Genomic DNA, 16757 nt, shown 5'->3' on the forward strand with positions numbered 1-16757 from the left:
TGCTTTGTCTAAAGATTTAAAATCAGTAGAAAGAAATGCTTGTGTTAAAGAGGGATTGTGAAGACCAAGGTTTTTATTATGTAGGTGAAGCTTCCAGTAGCAGACTTCAGCAAGAATAGATATTAAATGTCTCTTTTCAGACCTTAAAGGTGTCAGGTTATCATTTAATCTCTCCTAGATCTGAGAAAGACCTAGAAAGGGAAGGCCTAGTTGCATTAATGAAAATTCTCTGTAGATGCAAATTCTGCCTCCTCCCCTCAAGAGACAGTTTTTCAGGGCCATTTCAAAATATGTCAAAGAAATATATTTTGGGGTAAAATATTTTTATTTCTTTTGGGGTCTGCTGTCATATGATGCTATGCTAGAAGGTTGGAATTTGGTATCTTACTGCCACAGAGTCTGTTTTGTCAGTCTGGTGATCTCTATTTCAATGTTAATGCTGGTCAGTTCTGCCTAAACTCCAAAAGGGGGTAGTATTATGAGGCACATCCGACCTCCCTTCCCATTGTGGCTGGAAATTTGGTTTTTCAGGTTCCTCTCAGGTCTCCTTGGCTAAGAAAGGGAGGCCTATTCAGTTGGCTGGGGGGCTTAGGATTTTATTTTTGTTGTTGAATGTTCCTCTTTATTTGACCTGATCCACAACTTACAGAACCAGATAGACCTATTGACAGGTTTCAGCCAACTCAGCAGGAGGGTTTACTCCAGCAATCAAGAAAGCCAGGCAAGTCAAGGGCCGAATGGAAGAAGATAGGAAAAGTTGAATGTTTAGAATGAAGCCAAGACCTGCCCTGCAAAAGGAAACAACTTTGGTTCCTAGAGAAGGACTTAAGGTTAGACCAGGAGGCAGACAAAGAAAAAGCTGAGAAAGGAACCTAGATGCTTAAAGGACACTCTCCTTGAAGAACGAAATTTCATTCCGTTCCACAAGAGGTTAGATCCTGCTAGACTGTTAACTAATCTATGACAGATTGCATTATACAATGAAACATTGTTTTGAAGTAAATCTACCCCACTCCATAAAAATGATATTTTATGGCTCATCTTGCTAATTTTCCACCCATTTAGATTATGCCTGACAGAGAAAGTTGACATTGTTAAATAGTATTATGTTCTCTGAGTTCTGTGAGCTTGTGAGAAAACATCAGACTGTTGTTATATACATTAATCCAAGTTAAATATTTGTAACACAAACATGGGGAATGTGCCTTTTGTCTTGTCACTGTCTGGAATCACAGAAATCAATTTGGTTTCATCAAAAAAAAAAAAAAAAAAAAAAAGAAAGAAAGAAAGAAAGAAAGAAAGAACCCTATACTCCAGGGTTATTATACCGACTTAAACAAAGTATGGTACGTCATGATGCCCTGAATGATGAATTTACCAAATATAGGAGGGCAAAAAATAGCAAAGGGCCAGAGGCCTATCAACAGCAACTTCCCATTTTTCAGATTTTGGTGGCAAGAGGGGATAAACGATTTAGCCTTTGTGTAGACATCAGTCACCTGCCCTGTATGAAAATTAGGTGTGAAGTCAGTGATAGGAAATTCTCCTGTCATTTTGTTCTCCCTTCTTTGGAATTTCTGATGCTATTTTGAGTAAGACTTGACAAGTTCCTAAATCTGAGAAACAGACAGCAAAACAATTTTTTTTTTGAGCCTCTGTCACCTAGGCTGGAGTGCAGTGCTGTGATCTCGGCTCACCACAGCCTCAACCTCCTTGGCTCAAGAGATCCTCCCACCTCTGCCTCCCGAGTAGCTGAGACTACAGGCACACACCACTGTGCCCAGCCAATTTTTGTATTTTTTTGTAGAGACAGGGTTTCACTATGTTGCCCAGGCTGGTCTCAAATTCCTGGGATCAAGTAATCCGCCCATCTCAGCCTCCCAAATTGCTGGGATGACAGAGGTGAGCCACCACTCCTGGTCCCAAAGCCACTTTTAAACTTAATTTTCAGAGACCAGGGTTACTTGGCAATCTGATCTCATAGAAGGAATTTGAGATCTGCAGTCATTTGGTGTACATTGAAGTCCCTGTTTGGCTCCTATTAGCTGGCTAACCCCTGCAAATCCCTTGGAGTTCCTGTTTCCATTTCTGTGGAAGAAATGATACTGCCTTCCTTACACGGCTCTGAGGATTACTGGAGGTCACATCAAGTGAAAAGTGGGGTGCAAAGAGTTCTGTGGGTGTGGGTGACTGCCTTTGGCTTGTTCAAGTCTCAGAAATTTAGCCAGCATGAACAATGGATGAGGAGTGACGATATTCCAATCTCAAACTCTTGTCTGTCTCAATATAAAGATCAGTTTTCCCATCAGCAAAATGGGTAAACTTTCCTAACCCGCATGCATGGAGCATTACATTGAGAATCAGAAGGCTTAACTGTCCTATACAGAGATTCCTAAACTTTGCTACATATTGGAATCACCTGGGGAGCTTTTACATGCCCTGCTGCCCTGTCACAGCCAATATCAATTAAATCATAATGTCTAAGGTGGGGTCCAAGTGTCAGTATTTGTCAAAGACCCTCAGGTGATTCCACTACACAGCAAAGTTTGGGAACCACTGCCCAACTCCCTTTTATAGTCACCTAAGTGTACCTTTCAATTTCTTGGCTTTAAAGTATGTCCAACTTTGAAATGGGCATTGAAGCCCAGGACAACAAATCTTGAACCTCTGCACCTGCTCCCCAGTAAAACTGACAGCCAACCACCCTCCTTTCTTGCAGCCAACTGGTAAGTGTGAAACATGAGTAAGTAGAGGGAATCCAGGGTTAGGGAAGTGAGCCTGGGGTTGGGGAGAGCACAGGGCACTCATTCCCAAACTGGGTGAATAACAGAGAAAACACAGAAAAAGATTTCAAGATCACATAAAATTGGGTAATTATGGGTTCACCCAGGATAAGCAGATTACTTCACTGTAGGACTTGTTAGGACTTCACAGAGTACGATTATGAATCTGCCGGAGGGGATTCTAGCAGCATTTCCTCTGTGCAAACCTTTATTTTCTCAGTGTTTTTCTAGGGCTTGTGTTTCAATCAATGGTACTTGGAGAAACCTACAGCAGTGTTGAAATTTGTCCCCCAGGGGACGTTCAGCAATATCTGGAGACATACTTGGTTGTCACAGCTGGGAGCCAGGTGGCTATTACTGGCATCTAGTGGGTAGAGGCCAGGGATGTTGGTAAACATTGTGCAATGCACAGGACAGCCCCCATCACAGACTTGTCCAGCCCCAAATAATAATGGCACAATTGAAAAGCCCTGGCTTAGGGTGATTTCTTCCCCCATAGACCTAGCCCCACCCCTATAGCCTCAGAAATTGGAGATGATGAGGGAGCAAGAAGGATAGGAGAAAGAGAAGAGGAGGAAGAAAAAATTAAGGAGAAAAGGAAGAACTGAAAGAGAAAAACAGAGACAATAATGAAGGCAGAGATAAAGAAGAGACTGGGGGAAAAAAGGAGAGAAGAAGCCAGATTCATAATTGTCTTGAGAGCAACCAAGATGTTCTTCAGTAGATGAAAGGATAAACTGTGATCTATCCAGACAATGGAATTTTATTCAGTGCTAAAAAGAAATGAGCTGTCTATGAATCTATGAAAAGACATGGAGGAAACTTAAATGCATATGCAAGAGAAAGAAGCCAACCTGAAGAGGCTCCACACTTGGCGATTCCAACTATATGACTTTCTGGAAAAAGCAAAACTATGAAGACTGTAAAAAAGATCAATGGTGGCCAGAGGTTGGAGGGGGAGGGAGGGATGAATAGGCAAAGCATAGAGGATTTTTAGCGCAATGAAAATACTCTATATGGTACTACATATACTCTATAATACTCTATATGGTACTACAATGGTGGCTACATGTCACTATACATTTGATCAAACCCACAGAATGTACAACACCAGGAGCAAACTCTAATGCAAACTTACAGACTTTGGAATGATTATGATGTGTCAATGTAGTTTCAAAGACTGTCACTAGTGTACCACTCTGGAGGGATGGTGATAATGTGGGAGATTATGCATTTGTGGAGTGGGAGTCTATGGGAACTCCCTGTACTTTCTGCTCAATTTAGCTGTGAACCCAAAACTGCTCTAAAATATTGTCTATCTTTTATGAAACAAAAACAAAAACAAAACAAAAAAACCCAAAGAAAAAGGCAGCTTGCTGGTGTCAACTGGCCCCAGCCTCCTCACACCTTTATTAATACTCTGAGTTTAGGAAGGCCGCTAACGCTGCTTTTCAATAGGTATGAACTGGTTGGGAAAGGCGAGGACGACAAAGGAAGGCAGGGGATTCTCTTTTGCCCAGTGTTCGGTGTCCCAAACTCGGCGTCCGGGTGCACGGCGGAGGCCTCAGACCCTGCTGGGCTTCTTGGGGTCCTGGCTCCTGCTCGGCATGAAGGCGTAGAGCTCCTCGATGAGCATCTCCATGCGCGCAGTGACCTCGGTCACGGTGTCGAGGACCAGCTTCTGCTGCAGCTTCAGCTTGTTGTTCTCCCACAGGGCCTTGTTTTCCTCCTGGAAGCCCCTGTGCTCCGCCCGTAGCACCTGCAGGGTCCTGTTCTCCTCCTGCAGGAGCCGGTTCTCCTTGAGCAGGGCCTGCAGCGCCTGCCTCATCTCTCTCAGCAGCTGCAGGGGCTGGCAGCCGTGGAGCAGGCCCGGGCCCGCCTTGGCCTCCTCCTCCTCCCCGGAGGGCCCGGACATGTTGCTGACCATCTCCCGCAGGGCGCGCAGGGCCTTGGAGTCCTCCTGCGGGGCCGGGGGCCCTCTGGGCTCCTCGAAGTGGGAGGAGAGGCCGGAGCCCTGGTCCTGCAGCAGTCCGGGGCTGCAGGGCTCCTCGTGGGGCGAAGGGGCGGGCTCGCTTTCCTCGGCAGGGGCGGCTGCGTCCTCTGTCTGGGCCCAGTAGGCCTGTTTCTGCTCCAGCAGCTGCTGCAGCGCACGGTTCTCCTCCCGGAGTAGCTGCAGGGTGCTGTCCTCCTTGCCGCGGGGCACCTGCAGGGCGACGTGGTCCTTCTTCACCACTTCCAGGGACGCGCTGTCCTTTTGCGGCAGCGGTGAGGGGTCCCGGCTCTCCTCCCGGCCCAGCGAGGCCTTGTGCTCCTCCCAGAAGACCTGCAGGATTTTGTTCTCCTTACGGAGCATCCTGTTCTCCTCGCGCAGGGCCTTGTTCTCCTCCCGCAGAGACTTGTTCTCCTCCTGCAGCACGAACTCCTTGGCCAGCCTCTTGTGGTGCAGCTTGTGGTGGAAGGAGGCGGATGGGGAGAAGTAGGGAGACTGCAGGCGGCAGTTCTCATTCACCCAGCGCCCGTCCTGGAACACGAACATCTCGTCGCTGAGCTGCACCCGCGGCGGGTTGTAGTCCAGCTCCAGGTCGGCCTGGGACATGGGGCGCTCCATGGGGTCTAAGGGCCCGGAGGAGAAGCGGTTCAGCGGGTAGGAGTGCTGGCTCGCCATCCTGCGGCTCAGCCGGGGCAGGACAGCCTGCTGCGCGCAGCGAGGGGTGCTGTACAAGTTGTGGAGCCTCGGGAAGGGCTCGGCTGTGCCCCTCTGCGGGAGAGAATGGGAAAGCCCAGCGTTAACGATGGGACTGACACACTCGGGGCTGGCTGACAAAGTAAGGGGCCAGGACATCCCCAGATAGGCCCCGTCTGATGGTCTGGCCTGCCCACAGTGGGCGTTTTTGCCTCTTGAGGTCCTCACAAGGAAATGTGGCGGATCCTTGTCATTCCAGTGAGTTCTGTTCTATTAAGTCATCTCCAACACTGAATTACCAAATATAGAACCATTGCTCCTACGGGAAATAGAGGGTTACATTCCTGGGAGCCTGTGGTCACAATTTTGTCAACCAAACAATACATAACCTAATTTAGTGCGTATTGTTTATTGATTCTTTAACATCGAACTCACGTCAGCAGCACTGTTACGCATGCCCAAACAAAACTTCTCTAACACCTGTGTTTTCTCCATGTGGCACAGCATAGCCTTCTTGTGATTGGGAATACTAGACAGCACTTGTCTTGGAATGGTGCGGAAGCCATTTTTAACAGCAAAATCGCCAACAAAATGCACAAGAAGGCAAAAAAAAAAAAAAAAAAAAAAAGTGGCACTAGATTGACTGTGCAATAATGGACACTATTTTCTAGCCTGAGAGCTGAAACAAGAAGTCTCCTTGGCTGGGGACTCAACCTTACACAACTCAAATTTTCACCTCTCTGTGCATGTCTGAGAATTGCCATAAAAGTGCTGTAAGTATTGATTTGGTGGATACACATTTTAGCAAGTAGGCAAATTCACAATTATAGAATCCATGAATAATGAGAAACAGTTATATATTATGGAGGTCAAAAGCATTGATTTTAGAGTCAACCAAATATTTTGAGTCTCTGCCTCACTACTTACCAGTTGACAAGAATTTGGGCAAGTTATTTGAGCTTTAATTTCCACAATTTCAAATTGGGATAATTGCATTTACTCCTTGCCTCATAGAGACATTTTTAGGATTAAAAAAGGTAATGTATAAAAGCACTAAGCATGGGCTGTAGCACATTCTGTCACCCTAAAGGAGGAACAAACACTGTTCTCAAGGGCCACTGCCCACAGGTGTGTACTCTCACTTAGCATGAGCAGAGAAGCAGCATGAATCATCCAAACAGCCACCCAAATTGCTGTGTCCAAAATGGAGGTGCCATTGATTAGCCTAGCCTTCTCTCTTGCCCATCTGGGCATATCCTTCACTCTTAGCCACCCTTGAGTCTTTTCTGCTAGCAGCCCCTTAAACATCCACTCCAGCTTCCAACGCAATGCTAGACTCAAAGCAGAGTCTAACTAATAATTTTGGAAGGAAAGAAAAACCATCCCAGACATATCACTGAGCAATGAGCATTCAACATGTGGTGATACAGCCAGCCAAGGACCCTGAAGAATTCATGATGGTGGCCACAGACCTCAAGACCACAGCATAAAACCGGGTTCAGATCCACAGAGCTTAACTCCAATGAGTTGGTAGCTTTCACACATCCCAGTACAGAAGAATAACCCCAGTGAGTTTTAAATGCAGATTTCTGAGCCTCCCATTGTGAATCTGATTCACTCAGACTGGGGTGTGGCCCAGGAATCTGCATTTCTAACCAGCTCCCTCAGGTGATCCTGACTGCAGGTGGTTAGGACAGCTCTAAGTCAAGTAGAATATGCAATTTGCTTAGGTGAGGGTTGCACCAGCATTAAAGACTGAAAGGTCACAAGAATTTTCATCCTGATTTTGTCACTGATGGGTACTTTGAAACCAGAGTGCTCTCTAATCCTCTTTGACCCCCAGACTTTTCACGAGTAGAAAAGAGGGAGTTGGGCTCCATGATGTTAAAGGCACCCTCCAACATTGAAAAGCCAATGAAGTATACCTGTAAAATGGAAATAATATGTGCCCTGCTTAGTTCACAACACTGTTGTGAGGATTAAATGAGAAAATGCAAAAATATTTTTAAAACAAACAGTGCCAAAAAACCGTAAGGTATTGCTATCAAAAAAAGTAGATTTCACTAATTCAAGAATTATAAGATGTATTCAAAAAGAAGTGAGCAAGTGGAGTGCACACTGGAGAAGAGGCGATGATTGCAGCAATGAATTTAAATAGAAAGATCCTGATAGCTACTTCCAAATACACCAAAAGTGCTTCATCCAAGTATATCAAAATCTTCTCCAGATATCAATTCCTTGTGTCTTAGGTTATTTTCACAACTGTACAGATAGAGAAAATAAAAAACAAGTCAGGCTAGCTACATTTTATATATGTGTGTATGTGTATGTAGAGAGAGAAATACAATTTGCATGGTATATAAAGTTGGTTAGAATTCTTTAAAACCTAAAGGGCTAGATAAATAGAAGATGCAGTTCTATGCCATTAACTTTGCAATAAGCACATGTCATTAACTTTGTAAGGATATGCTCAATCTTCCAGATAGCAAGGGTATGCGGGCATTCTGCAATCGGAATCCTATTTAGTTTTAAAAAATTCAGCCTCCATGGTTTTCACATTTCTCAATTGGGAAACCAGATTGGCTCCTGTAGCTGTCTGTGATCAGAATGCACCTCACGGTGGATAACCTGGACCATTTTCTGGTAGGTTTAAGGTCCTGAGATCCAGGATTTCTGGGAAGATTAGTCAAAGCCAATAAGGTGTGAATGGTTTTTTTGTTGTTATTGTTTTGTTGTTGTTTTGAGATGGAGTCTTGCTCTGTTGCCAGGCTGGAGTGCAGTGGCATGATCTCGGCTCACTGTAACCTCTGCCTCCTGGGTTCAAGCAATTATCCTGCCTCAGCCTCCAGAGTAGCTGGGACTACAGGCGCGCACCACCATGCCTGGCTAATTTTTGTATTTTAGTAGAGACGGGAATTCACCATGTTGGCCAGGATGGTCTTGATCTCTTGACCTTATGATCTGCCCACCTCTGCCTCCCAAAGTGCTGGGATTATAGCGTGAGCCATGGCGCCCAGCAGGAATGAATCTTAAGAGGTCCCCTCCATCCCTGCACTAGAACCAATGCTTTATCTCAGCAGGATTTGACACCAGAAGCTATCAACATGGAAAAATGTGGTTTTAGTCAACATGTGCATCCCAGTTCTGAGAAGGAAAGGGAAGAAGGAAACCAAACATTGAGTCTCGATTTCATGCTAGGTCCTGAGCTGAGCATTCTACCTACTAAATTCATTTATCCTCACTACACGGACGTATAAGATATTACTATTCTTATTTTACAGATGGAGAAGCTAAAACTCAGAGAAGTTAAATAACCAGCACTAGCTCCTTCAGTAAGACACAAACTCACTTTTGGCTCGCTGACCTTCTATGTGTGAAGTACACACATGGGAAACCACCATGGATTTACCAAAAGACTTACAGTACTTTGGGGATCATTATATCTTTTCCTTCACTTTATATGATGGAAAAGTTCAAACACACACAAAAAGAGAGAGAATAGTCTAATAAATGTCCATGTACCCATCACTCAGCTTCACCAAGTATCAAATCAAGGCCACGCTTGTTTCACCAGGCCTCAACCTGATTCCACAACCACTCCCCTACCACTAAGTTCTCTTAAAGCAAAGTGACATTGTGTCATTTTATCCACAAATACATAAATATGTGTCTCTTTAACAGAATCACAATACCATTATTATCCCTTTGAAATTTAACAATTATCCCTCGATATCTGCGAATGCTGAGTCCGTGTTCAAATCTCCCCAATTCTCATTTCTTTTTAACGATCATTTTTTTTTCAGCCAGAGAGGCAATCTTCTTGATCCAACTAAGGGTCCAAAGAAGAATCATGGATGCTTTCTACCTGCCCATGATGGCTTTTAACTCATGGCATTCAGCTGTCTGTGTTCTACATCCACTTTCCAAACTGGGTACCCAAGGAACATTCTGCCGCCCCTCAACAGAAATGCTAAACAAAACATTAACGTGGTGGATCCCTAGCCACGGACAACCTGGGTGTTTGGGCCCTGGTCCTTATTTACACATTCAGGTGACCTTGCTCATATCCACTCACTCTCTGGCCTTAGTTTCCACTTCTGTAAAATGAAGGGTAAGAGTCATTATCTCTAAGTGCTCTCTTGGCCTATCTCTGGTCCAGTGGATTCACATCTGTAAATTGGCACCACTATGACCCTAGCAGCCCTCTTTTACCAACCTAGTTGGCATCCTGTCCTCTCCCCTAAATGACCACCTCTTCCCAAGCAGGCTTTGTGCCCTCTCTTGTTACATGCCCACAGCACCTAATCCAGGAAATGCTGATGGACTAGTAAGTTCCCTTTACTTTCTCAACAGGAAACCAAATTCTTCTCCAACATCTGAGTCCTATTATCTTTCCTCCTATCCCCAGACAGGGCCAAGAAAGTGGTCAAGTCCAGTGTTTCCTCACGGTTTAGTTTCTTAGAATATTTAAAATGTTTTCAGTAGTCATATATTTATTTTAATAAGTAATGGGAAAACATACCTATATTAAATATACAGGCATTTTTAGATATGAGAAGGTTCATGATTGAACTTTGGGAAAACATTGATCCAAAACAAACTTGTTTTTTCCTATGGTATTTCTCTGATTCTGATCAGAGCTAGCTGGATTTAATCCTTAAAGGAAAGCTCTTGGCCTTGTGAACATTCTTCACCCCAGTCATGTACCCATTCAAAATGTTATTGCACCAATTTTTCCCCTACATTAGTGTCAGTGAATCAACTAACATTAATTTGGCATCTACTGTGTTCCAAGCTCACAGACCCTGCCCTCAGGGAATTTCCAGTTGATTTGAAGAATCAGTGAATAGAACCAATTACTTCTTGGTGCAAATGAGAGAAGTCAAAATGCAGGAAGCATTAATGCAGGCACAAGGTTTGGGGAATAGGGGACTAGAAATGATAGCATCTGAAGAGAGTTCTGGCTCTGCACTATATGAGTGCATGACCTTTACAGAGTCACTTCATTTCTGTGCCTCAGTTCCTAGAAAATGTGGATGTTGACATGAATCAGGGCCAACCCATATATTTTTGAAATGACCAACTCTAGAAGGCACTATGCACTCTTACTGCAGTGCACAACCTGTACAACTCTCTATAACAACGTCACCAACATCTGACCTACTTCTTTCAGAGGGTTCATTGTTCAGAAACAAAAGGAGACTTGGAACATTTTCTTTGTTTATAAAGAGCTGCAGACATGCAAGAAGGACTACTGCTTTCAGAAGAGACATTGCTTAGCATTTCTTTAGAGAAAGATTATATAGAACCAGAAAAAAAATAACACCAAGTGACTATAATGTGTCAGGTTATATGCTAATTGATTTCTGTATTCATATGTAATATCTTACCCAAAAGAACTGGCATGATTCTGCATAAGATTACATAACTGGTAAAGGAGTGGAACCAGGGTTTAAAATCAGGATATTTGACTCCAAACTCCATGTTTATTCTAGCACTTCACAATGCTCAGATATTTTATTTTGCATGTACTAATATCATTCCTTTGCAATGGCTCTCTTACAACCAGGCCTCTCCTCTCCCCATATGAGTAAGTCGCAATTATCTAAGCACAGTGATCTATCCCTTGTTTTTGTGACATCCAAGTCTTGGGAATTAGAAAGCAAATTTCACATTCCTTGCCAATAACTGAATCAACCAAAATACACTGCAAGATTGGGAGGAAATACTAGGTTGAACCGTAAGAAACTGTTAACATTTTACCATTTTGGCCTACAAAATGGCCATTTCTTTTGCCTTAATATATTTAGTGTATTTGATAAAGCTATGTCCTCATTTCCATTCATACTTTAAGACTTTGAAATAGTCCCAGGGCAAAGCTACTAAGGTATGATGTAAAATCTATAAGCATGGAGTTTTCCTCACGTGAATTCCACAAACCCCTAGGTTCATCCATGTACTCCCTTAGAGGAAGCTCCCATCACACCATGCACACAAGCATGCTTATATCATCTTGAATATATAATCCAATGAGGGTAAAGGCCCTAAATTTCCGGTAACTTTGGGCTCAAAAGTCCCTCCTTTGACTGCTCTTGAGTAAGTCACTTTGCCTCTCTGAATGTCACCTCTAAAATAAGCCTAAACATGGCTGCTCTGCCTACTTCCTGGGGTTGCAAGAGGACAAGAAAGTGGTAGGCAAGCTGTCATAAAAACTAAACAGATGGTCAGTTCCACTGGTAAAGTTTAAACATACCCAGCCTAAAGCGCTATGCAACGTGGAGTATATTTCTTTACAAAAGGGCTACCCAAAAACTGAGCATCTGAGCTCAGCGAATGTATGCAGTTCCAGGATTCCAGACCTCCTTGGCCTGTGTTAGAAGCCAGTTCCTTCTCAGTAGGACTCCTTGACCAGTGGTATCACTGGATTGGTTTCATGGGCCAAGCTAACCTGCCCTGATATCCTTTAGCCTTTGACAAGAGGTCTTTGCCAATACAAAGCCCCAAGAACACCCCAGTAATGTTCTCCTAAGCCTGGGAGGTACCGTCTGTGTAGCATGGTGCAACTGACCATGAAAAAAAATAAAGATTGTCTCTTTCCTGGTCTCTAGGAAATGCCCTCACATAGATATCCAGTAGGTAGGAAAGAAAAAGATTGGCTTCTTCATGGAAGAATGGGATATGAAGCTGATGCAGAAGGGGAGTAAGCTGATCATGGGCTCATCATGCCTTCCCATCAGGTGCTAGAAAGGTGCCAAGAGACTCTGTCCTCTGGGGAAATATGCTCATAGCTGTAACCCAATGATGCATTAGTGCCAGGGATCCAGTAAGGGCGCTGGGCACGAACATCACCTTCACAGAAGCCTGAAGTCCCACCTGTGGATTAGAATTCTTTCTTAGCATTAGGTCTGGCGCCCTCCCTGGTAAATGTAAGTGGTCCTGGAAGGAAAATGCCTGAAATCTGCCAACAACTGTGTCTTTGTCAGATCACCAACCTGGTGGCAAGTGAAGAACATAGGGGAAGGGGACAATTGAAAGAAGGGAGGCAAAAAGCAAAGGCCAAAGGGCAAAGAGAAAAGGGGAAGTGAAAGGACCAAAATCCCTTACTGGTGCTACAGGACTTGTAGCAACAGGTCTCTCTGGATGGGACCTTCTGGGGTGGAATTACTGGAGTTGTGGTCTCCCATCCAAAGGGTTTGGGGATGGGATTGAACAGCAACTAGCCAGGCTTAGCTGACACACTGACGTCTCTCCACCCCTGAAAAAAATGTGGCTACCACATCCCAGAAGAGATGTCCAAACACTGCTGATAGAGTCCAAGCCTGCTGACTGAGTTTCTTAAACACCAACTTTGCCAACATTACTGAGGGTTACTGTCAGAGAACATTCAGCCATCTGAGGTACTTTTAAAGCATGTAAAGTTGAGAGGCCCCAGGATTCTGGAAGGAAAAGCCAAATATGCTACTGATTTTCATATGAGATGGCAAGGCTGAGTCTCATTATCATTATTTTAAATCAATTCACCTCCCTGGTACCATGGCAAAGTCAGTGGTGGTTTTAATAAATACTAACAGGTAAAAGGATAATTCACAAGGTAAATGTGATCGATGTTGATAGAATTACAACGTTAACAGCAAACAGGATAAAGAAGATGTCATATGTAGTATGTTTGCATACTGTTTAACAGAGACTCTTGTGAAATCTTCCTGGGAACCGTTATTCAAATTGGCGGCGATCTGGGTGCTGTCAGCAGGAATTCACTGCTTCTGAGGAACAAGCCCAAACAAAGGGGAAGGAGAAAAGGCAACTGGGAAGGATAAAGGCGGCACCGGTGTGTGCTATTGGAGCTCAGTCTGACCTGGTGTAGCTCTTTCATTAATGATCTAGGAATAAACAATGCCTTAATGAAATTCACAGAGCATGCTCACTGGGGAAATGTGAAAGTCTTTGAGAACTGAATCATTACGTGCAAAAGGAACCAGGAGATCAGCTAGCTTGGGCTGGAAATGGCATTGATGGCTTGCAAGTTAATGTGCTGGAGGGAAATAGATCAGAAAACACAAATATTTAATGTGAGGAAGAAAAACGGGAAATCAATGAGTCCTGAAAAGACCTAAGGGTGATAACAAGTAGTGATTACAGGCATTTGCAATGTAATTTAGAAGCCTAAACACACAGCAGGACTGGGAGCTGGGAAGCAGAAGCTCGTTCTAGAGACAGAGCTGCCACCACAAGTCCTTTCTGAAACAAATGGAAAGTGGACTCCATCCCAGAATAGAGTAGCTTTTGGCAAATACAAAATAAGAAGCCCAGAGATGAGCAGTTAAGATGCGGGGAGAAGTCTCCATCTCCAAAGAGCAAGAGAAGAACCACAGAGCTAAGATGCAGCGTGGCCCAGCTTAGTGGCACGTGCCCTGGTATAGCGGAGAACATGGGCACTGATTTGAGTTCAAGCCCCTTCCTCCATCTCTGCCATTACTAGTGGGGTTCCTGGGGTTGCCAGTTCCTGTACCTGTAAAATCTCGACCTCACACTTGGCCCCGTGCCCAACACATGATCGCACTAACATTCAGTCAATATTTCTTCCTCTCCTTGCTTCCCAGATCAACCCTGTCCCCTAAGCCATGCACCATCTCATTTAGGGAGGCCGAGTGAGCACATTGATCCCTCTCGCAGCCCTGGTGGTATTTTGGTTCAGATCATCTACTTGTAGACACCCATACCCGTCCCCCAGAGTGCCAGTCTTGAGCATCCTGACAGGTGTCCAAAACCTGGTGCATGGCTTGTGCCCTCTTGGCAGGTGTATACACCTTCCCGTGGGAAGTACATGTGCCCAGACAGGAGATATCCTCTCATTCTTCACCCACTCTGCCCCACAGGACCCCAGCATCAGCACCAGGTCCTTCAGAACAGGAATCAGGCAGCCCCAAGACAAGCTTGAGCTGTCTTAAACCACATTCTCTTCTCCTTGATTGCTGGGCTGTTTCTGGGAGCTGGGGAGGGAAAATTACGGTGGGTGTTGATGGAAACATCATTCCAATTTCTCTATCACATGACCACTACTCTTTCAAATCCTATCCCCTCCTTCACACCCACCCCTAGGTTGGCATCCTCTGCCTGACCAAGTTTCTTAAACACCAACTTTGCCAACATTACTGAGGGTTACTATCAGAGAACATTCAGCCATCTGAGGTACTTTCAAAGCATGTAAAGTTGAGAGGCCCCAGGATTCTGGAAGAAAAGATTGGTTTATATGGGCCATGAGGCATCACAGCAGTAACACCCACTCTTGGGGGAGCAGTGGCCAACACAACTCCCTGCATATTTCAGGTGGAAAGAATCAGGCCCCAAAAGATTCCTACAGCCTGTTATCCTGTCGAATGATCAGGGGGAAGTTATCTTATATTCTAGCTAAGATTCAAGTCATAGAAAAGTGACTGTTCATTACAAAGTTATAAAGATAATGTGAAAATAAACATCCAGGATGTTTTCTTCTTCCGTATGTTTGTCTCCCACTGAACATACTCGCCTAGATTGTTACAATTATATATCTGGAATGCTCACCAGTGGTCAGTCCTCCTCCTACACATCCCTGGACAGAGCTCTCAGATAGTTACCTCTGCTTTGGATTCCTCCATCCTACATTTCAACCCCTCTGGTTGCATGGCCCTGGTCTTCCAATGAGGCCTTAGGTGACTCTGGAGAAAGCAAAGCCACCCCTTTGTGACATAGCATCAGTAGACACAATTCAATCAAGAGGACTCCACTAAGGAAAGAGCTGATTGCAGGCAGGAGGAGACCTGAGAATCTCTAGCCTGTGAGGACTTCACCAACTCATTGACCACAAAAGCATCCATGCCCATGGCCCCTACATCTGTCTTTGGTGCATAGCAGGGCTTAATTCTCTTGACACCTCCAAGTAACTCTGTACCCTTTTGTCCATGAATGAGGTTTTCTTCTCATGGATTCATTCTTATGCATTTGATTCCAAGTCCCAGTTCTAATTCTCCTCTAGAAATCCAAAGTGAATGCACAACACTAAGCACCAAAAGATCTTGTTTTGAGAAGGTTAGGTTACTTCAGAGTATCATAGAAACTTGGAATGTTAGGAGTGGAAGTTCTTACCAAATCATCTGACCCAGCCACCTCATTCGTGGGAGAAAGAACCCAAGACCCACAGGGGCTATGTGGCCTTCCCCAGCACGCTGCCTGCTGGCAGCCAACCCAAACTAGAACCTGAAGCCCTATCTCTGCTTATTCTACATCTTGCTAGACCTTTGAAGGAGGAGGTGGGGGGTTATTCTGGCTAACACTGATAGGTTACATCCTCTGTGATTATCCCTACCTGAGGTAGAACCACATTGATTGGAATTTCTAGGCTTTCAGATCTGGTATCTCTTTTTCTTGTAAAATTTGGCCTTGAGTGCTGTGGAAAAGAGAAAAGAAGAAGATTGCTGCTTCCCAGCTCATCCTCTGGGCCTCAGTTGCTCACCTAAAAAACATAGAACTTTCTACTCATTTATTTCCCTCTTGTCAGTTATGCACAATTATGAAAATCTGGAAGAATGTGTAGACGATATCTGGCATGACGGTTTATCAATCTCTGAACAGATATTAAGCTAGATATTATAGTTGATGTAAAAGACTTTTGAAAGTCTTTGACGCGGAGATAACTGTACCTGCTTGCTTAAGATGATTATTTCTATCTCAAGTAAAAAGCCATACCAATGTGAGTTGCCAGGTATAGGTCCTATGCAGAAGTTGGTCACCAAAACACTCAGAACATTCCAGAGGTGACATCACAAAACAATAGGGTGGTTTTCAGGGCTCATGGTTTCTCTCTGAGCATCACAGGTGGGAATGAGGCATCTGACAGGCAGGAAGAGCCTGTGGGGGCTGTGACTACTTGGCTGGTCAGGGTCAGTGTGACACACAATAGCTCAAACATTAGCCCCCTGTTGGGTCATCCCAGCTGCCATTTGTATTCTCACTGCCAGGCTAAGTTGAGACCCCTAGTTTCTCTCCAGAAGTGCCATCTTCTTGGAGTTCGGTCACTCAAGAAGAAGGAAACACAACCTGAACTCTTCCCACACCAAGCGAGAAAGTGTAGTCTGAGGTGTTTTCTGACACTACTCAGTTCCTTAATTCTCTGACACCAACTGTGTGCCCTACAGTTCCATTTCATTCTGATGCTATCTACCTGGAGTTAGTGTGATAGACCTGAAGGGGCTCACTGCCTAATGCAGTAGAAGCCAACACTAAAACACCAAGTTCTTTAAAAAAGAAAAACTTGT

The 16757-nt window shown here is 44.4% G+C and overlaps 1 protein-coding gene across 4 annotated transcripts; it reads right to left on the bottom strand.

Annotated features, from left to right (window-relative positions):
* Nucleotides 1-4160: 4160 nt before the first annotated feature.
* CBY2 (chibby family member 2) lies at nucleotides 4161-16380 on the bottom strand. Of its 4 annotated transcripts, XM_017870966.1 has the most exons (3): nucleotides 16189-16380; nucleotides 15809-15889; nucleotides 4161-5541 (listed from the first exon to the last, which is right to left on the bottom strand). In XM_017870966.1, the coding sequence occupies exons 1-3, from the start codon at nucleotides 16261-16263 to the stop codon at nucleotides 4348-4350; spliced, it is 1350 nt and encodes a 449-aa protein (XP_017726455.1). In that variant the 5' UTR covers nucleotides 16264-16380; the 3' UTR covers nucleotides 4161-4347. The 4 variants fall into 4 exon arrangements, with proteins under 4 accessions (XP_017726455.1, XP_017726456.1, XP_017726457.1 ...); XM_017870967.1 differs by lacking the exon at nucleotides 15809-15889; XM_017870968.1 differs by lacking the exons at nucleotides 15809-15889; nucleotides 16189-16380 and adding an exon at nucleotides 15081-15155.
* Between the last annotated feature and the right edge of the window lie 377 nt (nucleotides 16381-16757).

The sequence above is a fragment of the Rhinopithecus bieti genome, unplaced genomic scaffold, assembly GCF_001698545.2.
Source record: "Rhinopithecus bieti isolate Rb0 unplaced genomic scaffold, ASM169854v2 scaffold_5273, whole genome shotgun sequence".
Classification (NCBI taxonomy): domain Eukaryota; kingdom Metazoa; phylum Chordata; class Mammalia; order Primates; family Cercopithecidae; genus Rhinopithecus; species Rhinopithecus bieti.

Bases quoted from the DNA above. Each gene is read 5' to 3' on its own strand.
- CBY2 (XM_017870966.1), bottom strand. From the start codon at position 16,263: ATGTCACCTCTGGAATGTTCTGAGTGTTTTGGTGACCAACTTCTGCAT. The intron at 15,890-16,188 runs GTATGGCTTTTT...TCTTTTCCACAG, and splicing joins ATACCTGGCAACTCACATTG to CACTCAAGGCCAAATTTTAC. The intron at 5,542-15,808 runs GTAGGGATAATC...TCTCTCCCGCAG, and splicing joins TCAATGTGGTTCTACCTCAG to AGGGGCACAGCCGAGCCCTT.